The following is a 17,196-nucleotide window of genomic DNA, read 5'->3' on the forward strand; positions in this document are numbered from 1 at the left end:
TTCTGTTGTAGCAGAACTTTGTCTTTTACAAGACTGTAAGAACTATCAGGAAGAGCTTGTCTAATGGCCTTGTGTAGGTTCTCTTTTTGTGTCTCCCTTTTCTTAGGTGTGGCTGGGGTGTAGTGGCCTGGTATTCCTTAGTTAAGGAATGTGCAGATGAGTTGGCAGGTAGATTTTTTTAAAGCAAGTACTTGAACATTTTGTAAAAGGCTGCTTTTGCCATCTCCTCTTTCTGACCACTGATTTTTTTTTGTTGTTTCTTTGTGTTTTGGGGGCTGTTGTTTGGGTTTTTTTCCCATGTATGCCTCAGTTGCCAGTTGGTGTATCTATCTGGGGATACAGCGCAATGGTAGAACTGTCTTGTGTCTCAAAGGACACAAATTAGAAAATGTTTGTGTTTTCATAGCATACCTCACTTTCCAGAACAGCACAAAATTCCATTCCCATGTAGGTGGTGGGCTGTCATCATGTTCTTAGTGCCAAGGCTTGTTAATTCCAAGTTTCTGTTTGGATTTATTAAAAAAAAGAGTTGTTAATATAGCAACACGTGCCTGTTTGCAATGGTTGTTAACTTTAAAAGGAGGGCCAGGAAATATGAACAGACTGTTTCAAATAAATTCTCATTTATTCTCACCTTTCATGTAGTCTTATGTAGAGTTAAAGACAGTGAATCCAGAAGAGTGTGGTAGAACCTACTGGCTCATCCTTTTGAGAAAGTTTATTTTCCTAAGATATGGCCTAATTCTTTCCACTGGAGATCACAGCTGAACTTGTCAGAAGTTTTTGTGTTTCTTGGAACAATACTCACACTTGTTCTGTTTCTTTTGCCTGATTGGAACAGGAGCTTAATGTGTATTTGTCTCCACAACCTGGGCTAAAGCTTTCTATTGCTGTTCAGTACTTTAATGGCAGCTGTTATTCCATCCAGTCTCGTGTTCAGGACACGAATAATGACATGTTCAGTTATTTCTCTGCTGGTACAGATCACTTCATCCTATCTCAGTCATTAATAGAAAATTGAAGAGTAGCTAGAAAAATATTTGTGAACTGCATAAATCACCTTTTTAAAAATAGCTCTTTCTTGGAGGAAGGTGGGCAGCAAGACAGCATGTATCACTATGAATAGATACAAAAGTAATTTCAACATTTATTTTGAGAGCTGTTGTGCAATAGTAGCCTCATCATGCCTTTTCTGCTTGGCAGGATAACACCATGTCAGCAGATGACCCTCCCTGTATTACCAAGTCCACAGCATATCTGGAAACAGACCTTATTTGTGCTTAGGCGTTAAACTACAGTTGGGAAAAATATCCCCAAAGGTTTTAAGCTTAGTAATAAGGAACAGCAGTGTTTGACATTTCAAATAATACCTTCTTTTTTTTTTTAATTAAAAAAAAGCCTAATATATAGGAATAGTGTGACAAAACCCAGGCCTGTAGCTGGATCACTAGAAATTATTTAATCAGCAAAGGATTAGGTGGAAAAACAGGAATTATAAAGTTACTTTCAAAAATTATGAATGGCAGCAAGAAGACTTTCAGTACCCTTCTATTTCTTGCTATCTGTTAGTGAGATAGTAGATACCTATAGAAGCTTCAAGATGCAGTAGCTTTCTTCAGGCTGAAAGGAGATTCAGGTTATATTTAGGTTATATGTAGGTTAGATTTCTCTCCTGTCTCACTGCATTAACTGTACATTCCTAAGTTTCAGCCTTAAGCTCTTTTCTCCAGGCTCCAACCCTTTTTGCCTTCTCCATATGGGTATTCAGCAGTGATGAGTTCAGTCCTTTGAATCTGAGACCTAAACCCCCATCTCCCCAAGAGGCAGCTTGTTTTCGAAAGAAGCCAGGACAAAAAATTAGTGACCTAAGGAGCAAAACCAAAACCTAAGGTTTTAGCCAGCACTTTAGATTTTTGCACATTTCAAGGACTGGCAGCATGAATCACACTGCTAAGAACAACTATGGAAATATATTTTCCTGAAGAATTTCTCTCTCCTTTCCAAATACTTAATCAAAGACAAAAGACTTTTCCTTCCTTTCCTTCTTGTTTGGTCTCATATCAGGACTGTTTTCCTATGTCCTTATTTCCCCTGATCTGTTTTGTTTGCCTGTGCTTGTTTTCCTCCTTGTATTTTAAATTCACCATTCAAGTATTTTCAGTAAAATCATACTGACTTTATGTTAAAAAGAAAGTAATTTTTAAGTGGTGAAAATGACACTTTGAAGTAAATTCTACTTTGAATCTTCTGGATGAGGACACAAGGTAAGGGTGCTTTGGAATCCTGGGCTGTGTAGAATAGAGATAAAATAGGTGGAATGACACCAACATGAATGGTCATGGTAGGTGGAGCCAGGTTGCTTGGCAAGCTTCTCTTTGATTTGTCCAAACTATGATGTAATTGAAAGTGTTAAACCTGATTATCCTTCAGCCTTTTTGCATGTCTTAAAATATTTTTAACTAGAAATTGTGTGTGTACAATTAGACAGGATATGAAGCCTCTAAAAAAGAGTACTTAAAAATAATATAGTATAGTTGAAAACTGCAGTGTCATTAAGTATCTGTAATTCCAGATATCAAAAGTGATTGATTGATCAAACTTCTAAAGATCATTACAGTTGCACAAAATATAAATACCAAGGCAGATGTTTGTGGTGATGGCAGAGTTACTAAGCAGGGAAGCACTTCAGTACAAGCACTTTAAAATGCTCCACTCCAGCACTGATGTATTTTCTTAATGTGACTGTTCGATTCCAAATTTCAACACTGTGACTTGAGGCTGAGGAGTCTGGAGTGTTCTCTGTCCTTTTGCCCTGCCTGCATGTTCTTGCCTTTCTTTTGCATCAGAGCAGAAACTTCTGATAACACAGAGAGCTACTTAAAATTAAATAATTAAACAACAGCAAGCAAGCAAAGAGAAGTGAATTGTTTTCCATGTTTCCATGGAGTGACACTGGCAGAGATGGTTTTTGTTGATTTAAACAGTCGTGGAGCCAATCCCTATTACTGTTATATGGTGATAAATCCAGTCAAAACATAATGATGGGATCATATTTTAGCTGTCATACCTGTTTAGAATTTTCTGGCATTGTGCAGTCAAAAGTACAGAAATAAAAGAAATTATGTGTTTTCTAATTCTTCAGGTTTGCTAGAAATTAATGAAGAATGATGGAGGTTTAAGGTTTTTTTAATATAATGAATATACTGTAATTATTTTGTGTTCAAAAATTTGTTTGGACAAGATCTTACTTGCAGCAGCATTATTTTAATTATTTTTTTATTGAGGTATGCTTCTCCAGTGGAAGCAGATATTTGTATGTGCCAAGGGATTTTAAACTGACAGGCTTGCACTTCACAGCTTTGGTTAATTTGTGAAAACCACACTTTTAGGATGGTTCTGTAGTTGTGCCAGTATCATACAGCAGATGTTCAACTCTCAGAAGAAGTCTGTGCACAGGCTGAGAGTTGAGCAGGCTCTGTCCTTGGTTCTTACAAGTCATATTTCCTTTAGAATCTGGTGTCATGGCACTGGGCAGTCCCCAGGGGCTGGGCTGTGCTGGGGAAAAGGAGAGGGGCTCTTTGGCCTCTTTGCTTGGGTGCTGTCCTGAAGCTCAGCCCATGCCCCCAGGACCTGCCCAAGCTATGATTCTTGTGCCAGGCGATGATTCTTGTACCCAGCTCCTCACCCATGGGCTGCCCCTACTGCCTTGGTCTCGGGTCTTCCTCATGACCTGGCCTTGCCTTGCGCTGTCACTGACCTCACCTGTGCCTGCCTGGTTCCCTGACTGAGCTCCAGCCCTCCTCATCTCTGTGGCCCTGGCTGGCTGCACCAGACCTGCCCAGCTCCTGTTCTCCAGGTACTCCACTGCTCCTGGGTCTGGGCACTCCCACCTTGCTCCATCCTTTGCCTTCTGTTACAGAGCGGCTGATCCTGGCAGCTGGTGGTTCTCCAGTCCTCACTGTTTACCTTTGAGAAGTCTTGAGCTGATACTTTGGGTATTAGTTCTTTTCATTTAGTATACTTTGGGTATTGTTCCCTTTGATGCTAAAAATTAAGCTTTATAAGTCCTACAAGAGATGATATTATGCACCACAACTTCCTGGTATAATTTGATCCCGGGGGAGAGAGCAAGATTTTAGAATGGTCTTGTTTTCTTGGTCTTAAAATATGAACACTGATCAGTTTCTGTGTTCTGCACTAAAGCTGGTTTCATCTGTTTACTATTTTTCCAATGTTTTATTGTTTCCCAACACACTGCCTCAGAAATTACAATGTGAGCTACTGGGACTATAAACAGTGAAAGTGTCCAGCCGATAGAGTAACATAAACAGTATAACCTTACTATGATAATTAGAAAATATCAAATCAAAAGGAGAAAAACTGAATTATGGTGTGCCTCACATTAGTTTATTTTTGTGGTAGCTAACTTTTAAACTCACAATTCTTGTAGAACATGCTATGCTTTACATTTTTATTCTGAATGAAAGTAAAAGTAGTCCTACTGCTTAAAAAGTGTAGCTTCCTTTAGAAAACATAAATCCCAAAATAAGGAAGGGTCTGAAATGAATATTTAAGTTGTTATAGCTCATACTGGCTTCTAGAGGCTGCTTTTTGAACAGTGTTAGGGTTTTCTGCTGTATTCTATCTTTTTAGTTTACTCTATATCATAGACTATATGTATTTACCATTTGCTGCTTTTTACATCAGTATTGTTTAGGGGAGAAGTCACAACTTACAGAAAGGGGTGAGCACCAAGAACAGGTTCATACAAAAAGATCATGAGTTATTCAAGGCTGGAAGTTAAAATCTAATTTCTGACTGTAGGATAAAAAACATCCTGAAACACCTTCTGCTGGGAATAGTAATGCAAAACATTATCTGTACATTTAAGATGAAGTTTTATCAATTTGGGGTTGTCTGATACAGCCATGAGGGAAAAAGCTGGACTCTTTCACTGTTTATAGACCCTTCAGTCCCATATTTCTAAATCCAGGATATATTAAAATGCCCAGAATTTTTGCTTTTGGCTTTGTTTGTTGACACTTTGAGTAATGTTTGCTGTAATAAAATAACTTCTCGTTATTTTAATTCTGCTTTAGGGGAGATAAAATGTTCAGCCTCTCATGTAATATATTTTATGCCAACAGATGACAATACCAAATTACTGTAAAAATGGGAAAAGACATTCCTGATGAATATATATGTATATTTGTATGGCTGGGAGACATTATGAAAGGGTCACTGCACAGTCAGCACGTGAGCTGGCTTATACTTGTTGACTAAGAAAATCCTGGTGTCTTTGACATACAGCAAGAATATTTTAATATTTCATTATGTAGGGCAGCAAAGCAATGAGAGATTTAATCTGCAGAGCATATGAAGAGTCCAACTGCAGGCATTTTCAGTACATTAATACCTATAACAGGGAGATGCAGTAAGGGTCAGTGTGGTGCCCTTTCCACATCTTATCTTTGTTATGAGATTTCAGTGATATGAACCAGAACTTCTTTTACTTTTGTCAGGTTGTTTACAAACTTCTCACCCAACTCACTCAATTTCTTTCCTTTCCATGAAACAACATATATCCTGTGATGGGAACATGTAGAACTTTTGTTGGTTTTTAGCAGCATGCGTAATTAAATGAGGACTGTTTTACTGAAGTATGTACACTTCTAATCAGTCTTTGATCTTAATAAATTGTATACTCTCCAGCCTATGGGACCTGGCATCATATGAGTGGATGCTGTTGGCTTATGTTCTAGTTTCAGTTTAAATCCCACTGGCTGGTGAGCTGCAATTAGCTCCATAACCCAGCCAAAGAGAATTTACCATTCAGGCTTTCCAAGTAGATTTGTGTAGTTCATCAAAGAACAAATAGATTATGAAGGGATTTGATGTGGCATTTACTGCTAATGGGGCCTTACTGCTGCAAGAGCAGAACAAAAGGAAAGTGTTCTTTTAGATGCTGTTGGAAATAAAGGGACATTGTCACAGTGAATTTTATATGGGGACTCTTCTGCTCTTCCAAGTAAAGGCACTTTGTGGACAGTCACTGAGGCTTCATTTCCCCAGCAGTATAAACTTCCAAGCAGATGATCCCATCTGGAATGTCCACTTCAGTTGCACAGTGCTGCCCCATCTCTTTTGCTACTTCTGGTGAGAAGTTTTTTCTCACCAAGTTAACAGAAAATATTTGGAGGGTGGAAGGAGGGAGAGTCCCATGTGTTTTGTGTCAGCAGTCTCAGGTTGTGCTTTGATGCTGTGTTAAATCAGCCTGATGGCCAAGTGCTGCAGTGAGAAGAGACCATGCCTCTGCCTTCTGAGCTTTGCTGCAGGTGTGAGGAAAGCAGCAGCAGCATCCATCCCTGTCAGAGAGAGCCATTAGGGCAGATTCCAGTCAGGTAATGCCAAACTGTTCCTTCAGTACATCCTCTCTGTTTCTGTTTGTTTGACACGTGTGCATTCCCTGGGAGCCTGCTCAGGGCCCCTGAGGTGCTGCTGCTGTGGTGGCAGCTGGCAGGAGTCTGAAATGAGTTGGAGGCATTATAGTTCCTATATTGAATATTTCCTGCAGTGTTCAATGTTTTTCAGCATAGCAAAGCACACGACGTAAGTTGCTCACTTAGATCCGCTCTGAGCTTGTATTACTGTTTTAATGAGACAAACCGTGCAGTAGTTTATTTTAAGCAAATTATAAATCTGAGAAAGAAAAGTTATCTGACATAAGTAAATAAACTTGAAGCTGTGTATTTGATAAAGTGATGTAGTTAATGAGCTTTTTTAAAAAGGAAATATTTCAAAGAAGAAATAAAATTATAGATTACAGTTTGCTCTATAGCAATTCAGTGAAATTTATTGAAACTATTAGGTGAAAATTTGTTTTGAGATATTTGAGAAGAGTTATTTCATTTTTTCAGCAGGACTTCAGAAAACACATCTGAGGAGAATGTGAACAAATAATTGTTTTTCAGAGATAAGCAAAATGAAAGCTCCAAAAAACAAAGGTCTAATAAATAGACAAATTTCCAAAAGGCTCAAAAGAAGCTTGTCTCTGCTTATAGAAAACACTGAAAGGGATCCTACTGGGAACAGATTGCTTTTTTTTCTATTTTTGCTGGTACAAGTGCAGGCACAACTTTTCTCACTATTCTGGAGCAGGCTTGGTAGCTGTCAAATCATAAGAACTTGAAAATCTGCAGTTTCCAAACTCCAGTGTTAATACTGTTCCGTGGACCTTTACTTCCATATATTTGGTCTTATAAATTCCCATTTAAAGTTGCATTTTGGGGTGAAGTATCGTTTTCTCAGGAGGTCAGGAAAATCTCAGAGAATTTAACAAAGAATTTTTAAAGTTTCATAAATGTTTTGAAGAGAATTCCAAGCATGATCTTTGGTGAAAATAAAGCGATTTAAAAAAAATTTTTAAGGTTGCAATTTTTCACAGTTTCTTCAGTTGAATATTTGTCCTTTTATGCTCTGTGAATATCAGCCAACAGTGGCTGAAGATTGCTCTTACAGAATATCCTGATCAGCCACATCAATTCTTGTTGGCATTGCATTGATTTGGGTATGTTCATATAATGCTTCTGTAGTAATGTTCCTTGAGAAAGACTTTGTAGTCCTTAGACAGGAAACAGGTATGTTTGCAGTTTCTTGGGTATCCTTGACCATTTTTCCTGTGTACAATTCAAGAAAGACAATGCTCTTCTCATTCTTAGATATTTACTTTCTAAGGACCCTACTGGTATTACCCTCACTCTGAATTGCTTTGTTAAAGAGCACTTTTACTGCTTTAAGTGAATCCAGATAAATTATGAAATCTTAAAACCATATCAGGTTGCTCAAGAAATTTTAATGCTCCCTCTGAATTTTAAAATGTCTGTTGGTGGCTGAACAGAATCCTCCTTTACTTTCTACCATCTATGAATCAATTTGGAGGTATGGTAAACTGCTCTGTTTTTATTATTTTATTTATGATTGACTTAAATATATCAGCAGTTGCAAATAATTTCTCAAATCTCAATTTTAGATTCGCTATCAGGATACAAAGAGAGAATTTTGGCTAATCAAACTGCTATAAATAATTTTTATAATGTGTGCTTATTTTTATGACATACCTTTTAATGTATGTGGGGAAAAAAGTTTTCACAGCGCATTTGATTCAAGCAATAATACCATCATTCTTGAAAGGGCATTTCTAAAGAATGAATGAAAGAAATTCACCTGGAAAAATTTCTAGAAACCTGGAAGTCTTTCAGTAGCACTTTCCCACCTCTACTCATGGAAATTGGGCAGCATTTCAGTTCTTTAGGGTGTATCCATTATCCCAGTCCACTCAAAATTCTTTTACAAATTTCACTGAGTTTCTGTTAGTGTGGACCTGTAAGGGTTATGCAGAAATTCTGTATCCTGATATTTGTAATTATATAGGTAATTAGCAATTATTACACAGATTACTAGTAATTTTACAGCATTACTGTTTACCTTGATTTATGATTTTTTTCAGGATTGGAATCGTAGATAATTATGAGATTAATATCCAAAACAAATAGCATCTTATTTTAATTTCCTTTCTAGATAGCTAAATAATGAAGCAGGAGATGAGATGTGAAATCAGAAGAAATTAAACCATATTTCAGCAGAATAGACTATTACTCAAATCTTAACACCTGTGTGCATATAGAGGCACACAGTAGGAGAACAAAACCTTCTGGTTTAATTTGATAGTTAACAGTTCAATATATAGAAATATTGCTTGCTACTCTCCCTCTAGGAAGAATATTCCCCTTAAATAAATCTACTTTTTATAGTATCTATCAAACATAACCTGTTTATATGGGCCAGACCTACAATCACTAGCAAAATTTTAATTGGTAATGCAGGTTATGTTTGTATATTTGTGTAATTCAGCTTATTGCCTGCATGTGAAACTTGCTGAATGAAAGGGTTATTTATCTGGTTTACCTTCCTATGTCTTTTCTGCTTTGTCAAGACAGTTCACTTAACACAGTCATATTAATCTTTGGCTTATCAATCTCCCTTTGGGAATGTAAAGCTTTAAAATATGCATAACAAATGGAATTGCACTTATCTTTCTCAGGGATGAAAACCTTATTATCTAACTCTTCTATTAAAAATTGTATTTAGCTTTATCACTGTCTCTGGAAAAAAAACAGTGGTCGTGTTCACTCACTGTATGGGCAGAGCTGTATTTGGAGGCTCAAGAAAGCCAGAGAGGGCTTTTGCTGCTTCTTTAAGTGGGTCTGCAGAGGGATTTAAGAAAATTGGCAATAATGGAGTGATACCAACATGTAAATGACAGACAGACTGACTGTTCTCCTGAGTAGCTCATATGCTGTACTTAATCCCTGTTTCTTTGTGCCTGTGTAATTTAGGATTTGGAGAACAACCATCTGCTTGACTCAGTGTAGACAGAACAGAGTGGATACTGTTGAACTTCGGGGGAGTGATAGCTGTAGGAGTATTTATCCATCAGCTGAAGACATCTTGTTTATATATATATCTTAATTTTCACAGTCTCTTCAATAGCTTTTAATGATCAGTTGGCTTTTCTGGTGTTTATACCAGAATCTTTCTGTGTGGTGCTCCTGTTTCCTCTTCCCACCCTCCCCAGACGCCGGTTTGTAGGGAAGCCTTCATTCCGCCCTTCTTACAAGGACTGTGCAGAACTCATGGCTCAGATTCTGAATTGCCTTCAGTTCAGTTCCCAAATCAAAAATGCATCTCTAAAAAGGGAGGTTGGCTTCAGTAGTGTGTGTCACACCCGTGTTTCCTTCTGTGGGCTCAGAATTGGGGATGAATTCATGAAATGCTGGATTCTTTGAGGGAGTCTCAGCTGGAGGCTCCATGCTGTAGGGATTACTTCTCTTCCTCCTGAGTCTGACAAAGCCTAAACAAGTTAATCTCTTGGGGTACTCATCTGACTCATCTCCTCTGTTTTCCAGCCAAAAAGCAGGATAAATTAACCCTCCCAAAGCTCCCTGCTGGCACAGGCAGACTGCTCCCCATTTGTGAGCAAGCTTGGCTGTGATTGAATCATGGAGTGCACAGTCCTGCTCTAATAACAGACCTGCATGATTTCCTAAATGCAAATTGATCCTGAGCTGAGTGACACAGCAATCATTTGGGTTTCAAATTTGGGTTACAACTCTGTAGTTGATTGGAGACACTGTGATTTTTGGGTGAACAAATCAATGCAGTTTGGCACGGATTACCTGTGTGAGTATTGAGTACAGTTGTTGCCTCTTATTTACTATTTAAGCTTGTATTTTGGTCATTAGCAGAGTTATGCAGCCACATCTAAAAATAAATATGAAAAGAGTTTTGTTTTTCTCTATTCTTTTCCTAGTTATCTTTAGAGCTTGACACTGCCTGGCACAGAACTTGTACTATGCAGTCTCCAGTGGCCTTTCAGAAAGGCTTTTCAGGCTTTGTTGACCCATTTCCTGGATTAGTCTGGCTAAGTTATGGATTATTTTGTCTATTAAGCTTTTTCTTGTGTCCAGTAATTCAAGAATGGCATATTGGCATAATAATATATGCAACCAGTTGAGTTTCTGGATCCATGTTTATAACCCTTTACAAAACTCTAAAGAAGTAAGTGGTAATATTTTGATTTCATGCAATATAGTAACTTCTCAAGTAGACTTTGTGTTTGGTGGGGTTTTTTTAATCGTGCTTAAATAAGTACTTAAATTCTAGAACAACAGGAAGCAGGCAGAGTGATACATTTGTTGATGTAGGATGTCAGATAATTTAGTACAAATTACAGATTCTTTAAATACTTGAAAACAGTGAAGGTCAGGAAGCCTCCATTCAAAATTTTCCAGCATATGTATAATATTTTACAGGATGTCTGTCTGTAGACTGCAAAGGAGTAATCTGTAAAAATCAACTTGTTTGTTGTTTTTCATGTTGTCTATTTATGCCGTGACAAATGAGCATCGGATGTAGAGTGGAGTCTGCAGACCAGCAGAGGGTTCAAGGTTACAGACAGACATGATTGTGTCTTGCAGCACGAGGAAACTGGGCTCAGGCTGTTATTTGGAATGGTTTGTTTTCAGTAAACAACTTGGAAGGCTTGAAAGAACACCTTGGTGGCTTCCTCAAACAATCTAATCAATGGCTTCAATGGTTTAGAAAAGGAAAGTAATCACAAGTCCTGCCATTTATAATTTGTTTGATTCTATCAGACAGAAGCTTCCTTCACAGTCATTATACTGCTGCTATTCCTGAAGAAATGTGTTTCAAAGTACGTGTGGAGCAATAATTTTGTATTGAGTTAGAGGCTGTCATCTTGAAAACAAGAAAATGCCAGATTAGCTGTCTGTATTGCACACTTAATTTTATTTATATTATGTACTTTATATTTTTCTGTATTGCATACAGAGCATTTTGAGAAAGAAAGAAGGAAAGGAAGAGGTAGAGAGAAGGAAAACACTGGTACAAGGACACTGGACTTTACAAGCTTTTCAGTCAGTGGAAGTGGTTAGCCTGGATTTTATTGTGTTAGATGTTCTCAGGTTTGGTCTCTTCCATAAATTCTGCATAAATAAAGCAGCTCAGCACATCTGGGGCTACATCAGGCGCATTCACATCTCTGTAAACATTTCAAATTCACCTTCCATGGCCAGTTAGAATGTAGTGAACGTCTGGGAGAATCTCAGAATGTAGTGAAAACATGTTTGCAGTCTGTATTCTGCTATGAGATGTCAAGTTTGTCTGTAGGAAATAGTTGCTGAAAGCCATAATTTAAATATCAATTTATGTTGGTGCTGATTAACATGCACTGACAAATACCTTTGTGGAGTACAAACTGAAGCTTTATCTGTGGCCACCAAAATGCAGCAAAAGCAGACTTAATTTTCCTAGTGAAACTATGAAAGCCTCAGAAACCGTGCCATCACTGCTAAGTAATTTAAATAAACTTTGTGTTCCATTGACTGAACACCCAGATCTTTCTGTAAATTGAAGATGCTGACAAAATCCATTTCTTACAGTGGTAAAACCAGATAATAATTGGACAGATATACTGTTTAACTCTATGCTGGACCATGAAGATTGCCTATATTATTTATACAAAAGTGTATCATTTTTCTAGTCCCTAAGAGAGACTGTGATCTGCAGCCACTGTGTTCAAATACTGTGAAGTACTTCCAGGTGTCTTCTTTAGATGTAAGGAAAATTTTCATTTCCCCTTCATTTATGTTTTTTGTTAGTAAAATTTTTGCTAAAGTGTTCAGTTATTATGTTCTCTGGAGAGCTGCATATTGTTTTGGTGTCTGATGAGGCAGCCTGTATTCAGAAGGGATTTAAAATTAAAAATGCTGATACTGGCTAAGTTTTATAACTTTCAAAGGTGTTAGAATTAAAATACTCCTTCTAGACTCTTGAATCATCATAATTAACAGCAAAATAATACCACACAGCTAAAAAGGCTGGGTTTTTTCTCAGCTCAGTTTCAATTGAATCTTTTACATCAGTAAATGAATGTTCTAATTCTTTCCAAAACAATGTTGAAGGTCAGTGACATCCAGAAAATATTTTAGTGCTCTTACCTTTCAGAACCCAGGACTGGGTTTTAAGATATACAGAATGGAAAACATCTCTTTCAAGAATTTTCAGTTACTGGTATTTTGATGTCAGGAAGGGCTTTTTTAGAGTATTTAGTTTTCCCGCATGTTTTGAATATTTGTGAGGTTTTTTGGTATTATTTTCCTCAGTAATAGCTGCCAAAGCATTACAGGTTTTTAGAGCACTGTTTGAGAATCTTTCTATCTGATTGTAGGGAACAATTGTCAGATGTTTAAAAAATACCTATTCCTAGATGTTTTAAGGTATTTGGCGTGGAATGAAATGGAGTGAGATGCCCAGTTGAAAACAAAAACTTCGTTTAAAACAAAAGGTATACCCCAAAATATTCTTTAAAATTTCCTGAGAAAGGAGCAAGGGCGGTTTTGCATCAAAGGGGCAGTTTGAGTTTTTAAATTTTGACTGAGATTTTTTTCAAGAGGGCAGCAGTTGCTAAACTTGTGTTCCAAGATGTTCACACCCCTTGTGCATACACACAAGGAAGGACACTATTTCCAGTTACCTTCTAACCATTCACTGCTGGGTGCTGTGAGGAAACAAATTGAACTTTTTATCATCATCCTTACTTTGTGTGTTACAAAGCAGTTTGTTTTCTACTAGCACAATATTAATTATTGCACTGACAGTAACAGCAAACATTTGCAGCAGTAATTCACTCAGCCTTGCAACAAAGCCCTCTATCCTCAGTCTTCTCCAGGCTCTGCCTTTGGTGTGTGAGTCTTGGAGAATGGAGTTTGGAAGCACAAGTTATGTTGTTAGACTATCCTAAGAATTAAGTCTTTTCCTAAACAGCCCTCTCCAAATCCTTGTCCTGCTGTGTTAATGAACTGAACTTTACTCCAGCCAAGACAATCTGCATACATTGTGGAAGAAAAAAGATTTGTCAAAACATGTAATAAAAATTATTTTAAAAAACCGAAGTTAATTCTCATATGAATGTAGTGGTTCTCTGTAGTCACACTTCTTTTTGGGGACATTATTGCAAGAGAAGCAGTAGCTTTGGGAAGGTAATACAGGCTGTCTTACTGATAACACAAGCCATGTCCTCAGGGAAACATCATACATTCCAGCATATTTCAGGAAATTTCATAAATTTCAGCATATCTCACATGTGTCAGGCATGTCTGTTTCTCAGGATGGGACTTTTTTTTTTAAAGGAAATGTATTTTTGGTTTTCCCTGAAAGCACATGGCGTAGTCTCTTAGGTAAATTATACTGTCTTAAAAAAGCCCCCAAACCATCCCCATCATCTGATTCATGAGTCTTACCCTAAATCTAGTGGGACTTTTTTAAACATTCAGATCTTCCTTTAAATATCTTTATAATCTTCCTTTAATTGTCTTTTTAATGATGAACACTCTCTTACTGCCCTCTTTTAACCTCCTAACTCCTAGACTGCTCTCCATGGATAAGGAATAAATGTATTCACTAGGAATCTTTTCATTTTCTTTGGAACTTGGCAGTATGATTTTCTTCTTTCCCCCCACTGCTTGGAGGCACAAAGAGGTTTAGAAGTTAAGCCTGGATGAGTGACCAGAATTGAGCACTGGATACACAGAAGGCAGTGCAGAAGATGCACATGTTACTGTTTGTAGTCATTATTGAGCATTGCTGGGATTTGTGCTGAGAAGTGGAAATCCTTGCAAGTGGTGTTGAAAGGGAGATGTAATGCAGTATATCTGAAATGTAAAAATACATTCAGATAGTATTTTAGCAGCCTGAAAAACAGATGGAAGCTGCACTAGTCAAATAAAAGGTAGAAAAACTTGGAACTTGGCAATTTATGTGTTTATCATACGTTTTTTGAATATCCCTCCAGAAAATGGTACATTTTAATGTAATTTTGGATTTTTTTGGCATGTTATTATAGTTCTTTCTCATTATTTTATTTTTTTAAGGAATCCAAAATGTACTCAGCTTATTCTGTGCCGTGCTTACAGAAAATAAGGTTCTCTTTCACTCAGCAAGTTTTCAAAGGCTCAGTGATGCCTGTAGGGCTCTGGAGTCTTTGATGTTTCCCCTCAAATACAGGTGAGTTAAGTTTGGATTCTTTGAACTAATTAAATAATCTTATAACTTATTTGTAACTTTTACTACAAATACAATTTATTACAAAAACAAATTACTTTTATTTTTTTTGTTTGTCCCAAACAAAAGGAGTTGTGCTGTATTTGTTCAAATAAGCAAAGCTGTTAATGATGCTATATGCAAATCCGAGTGTGTGCACATCATTAATAAAAATCTGTTTGCATTGTGGCAGTGGAAACAATTAAGGGAGAAATATTCCACCTGCAAATGTAGGGTAGAAACCCTACTCACCACCCAGAAGATTCTGTGGCTCAAAGACTTACATTAGTGTGTATCAGTTTTAAGTCACTGATAAATGTCTACCAGAGAATGAATTTAAGTCAACAAACCAATCCTCTCTAAAAAGCCATGGGTGGATCCAGAATTTTGAAATAGAAAACTTAATGTAAATCAGTTTGGGTTTTTTAGGAAGAAGACATCTAATTCACCTGTTTCAAATTATGCTTGTATTTTAATAGCTTGTTTTATTTAAAATATTTCAGGGATTAGTTTCATTACAATATAGATAAAGAAAGAAAAACTGGAAATTAAGTTTTGGAATATGTTTCCTAATAGTTAATTAGTAATGATTGTAAACTTTTAAAAACTATAAATTAGGTGTAGAAATACATTGATCAGTTTAGATCCAGCTCTTGATGTTTTCATGAAGGCACCAAGTTTTATAAATTGTCAAACCAAGTAAACTCTACCTGAAATAGTGTTCTATGCATAATGTTTAGTTGTCATTTCAATATGCAAACAAAATATTTCCTTTAGTGTCTTCTTATTAATGATATTTTACAAAAGGCTGAAGGGTAGGTATGTGGTCAAAAACTAATCATGTTTTTAAAATGAATGTAGTATCTATAACTTCAGTATCCCTGATTACTAACAGGAAGATATTTTATTTTTTTTTAATAAGAAAAAAGTTGCCTTATGTGAAAGGAATAAGCTTTTATTCTGTTTCATTTATTCTTTTCACAGTTATCCCTATATTCCAATTCTTCCTGCACAGCTGCTGGAGGTTCTCAGCTCCCCAACACCTTTCATCATTGGGGTTCATTCTGTCTTTCGCAATGACATTCATGAGCTTGTGAGTATTTGTGCCCATCAGGTGCAGAACCTTTCTGAGGGCTTTGGAGGTGTTTGTATGAATAATTCACATTCAAAACATTACTGTAAGAAAAGAAGGCAAGACAATTAGGAGAAGAGAAAAAGAGAAAAAGCGTCTTTTTATTTTTTTTTGTAAATATATTGAGACTGTGAAGTAGAGGGAAATTATTTGAATCTAGTGCAGTAGGGGAAGGAATGGATCTATTTCTGGCTTTCTCATCTATCTGTCCTGAGTTTTAGCAACTCATTTAGGATTTTCAAGTGCATTCTCAATTGTTTTATTTTACCCTTTTTAAGTATGTGCTTGGAGAAACTGAACCAGGGTTACAAGAGGTGCTTAGAAACTTGAAATTTTGCTTCTAATTGCCCTTATTGTGTTCCTTTGCTAACACCGTATTAGATATCTCATATCTCATATCTCATATCTAATAGAACACAGACCTGGAACATCCAGAAACAGAAGTCACTTTCAAAAGTTTGGCCTAATTTCATTTTCTTTGGTTTAATTTCATTTTTCAGTCTAGATTCAGTAATAGGAAGTATTTGGAGTACTCCCTGTATCAAAAGCATTCTGTAGATTAAAGCTGGTATTTTTTTAATTTATTTTTTTTAACTTACGTGCAGATCATTGTGCAGAAATTTGAACTGCTGTTTTTTTAAGCTGTGCTCACTGTATGCACTTCTATTACTATTTGTCCCTTACAGTTAGATGTAATCATAGCAGACCTGGATGGAGGAACAATTAAAATTCCTGAATGTATTCATCTGTCCCAGCTGCCAGAGCCACTGCTACACCAGACTCAAATGGCACTTTCTCTGGTATGTTTGGATAAATTCCCCACTTTTCACCCTTTCACTTATTTGTAAAGAATCAAAAATTTCAATATTAAGCTTTCAAGCACACTGGAAATGAGATTAAATAGAATGATTCATGCAACATTCCTGTTTGTAGAAGAGTTTATTGTCTGTAGTTCAAGTCAACATTGTCAGTAATGGAAATCTAAAATGTCTTTCACTGTTCAAGAGATTTTTCCTTTATAATTATTTTTCATAAGATTATTTGAGCAGCATTATTACTACTCAGTTCTGCTGCCTTTCTGTGTTAAAAAATTCATTTCAACTGTACATTTTCCTGAAATTTAACAAATTAATAATACTTCAAAGTTTAGTAATGTGATGCTTCTGTTTCAGAATTTAAGAATGATAGATTCTACATAAGGAAATCACCATAAAACGTACTTAGTTTGTCTTTTTGCTATCATTGTACTAAGTTAGAAATCACCTTATTTGGAGGTTTCTGAGCAAATCTTGTCTTAAACAGAAGAATTTTTAGTCTGTTAATCTGCTTCAGCTGAATTGACTCTAAAATCCATAATGGTATTGATCAGTTTCATGGACTTAATA

The 17,196-nt window shown here is 36.6% G+C and overlaps 1 protein-coding gene across 6 annotated transcripts in view; it reads left to right on the forward strand.

The window, feature by feature from the left end:
- Nucleotides 1-17,196, forward strand: part of SBF2 (SET binding factor 2) — a 232,027-nt gene that overhangs the window by 118,891 nt on the left and 95,940 nt on the right. For all 6 annotated transcript variants that reach the window (XM_014257906.2, XM_088057519.1, XM_014257910.2 and 3 more), the window contains exons 7-9: nt 14,511-14,643; nt 15,664-15,772; nt 16,498-16,611. In XM_014257906.2, coding sequence (XP_014113381.1) covers nt 14,511-14,643; nt 15,664-15,772; nt 16,498-16,611 — 356 coding nt within the window. The remainder of the gene's footprint in view (nt 1-14,510; nt 14,644-15,663; nt 15,773-16,497; nt 16,612-17,196) is intronic.

Source organism: Pseudopodoces humilis, chromosome 7 (assembly GCF_049639895.1).
Source record: "Pseudopodoces humilis isolate 2021_Gansu_Grassland_sample_001 chromosome 7, ASM4963989v1, whole genome shotgun sequence".
NCBI lineage: Eukaryota > Metazoa > Chordata > Aves > Passeriformes > Paridae > Pseudopodoces > Pseudopodoces humilis.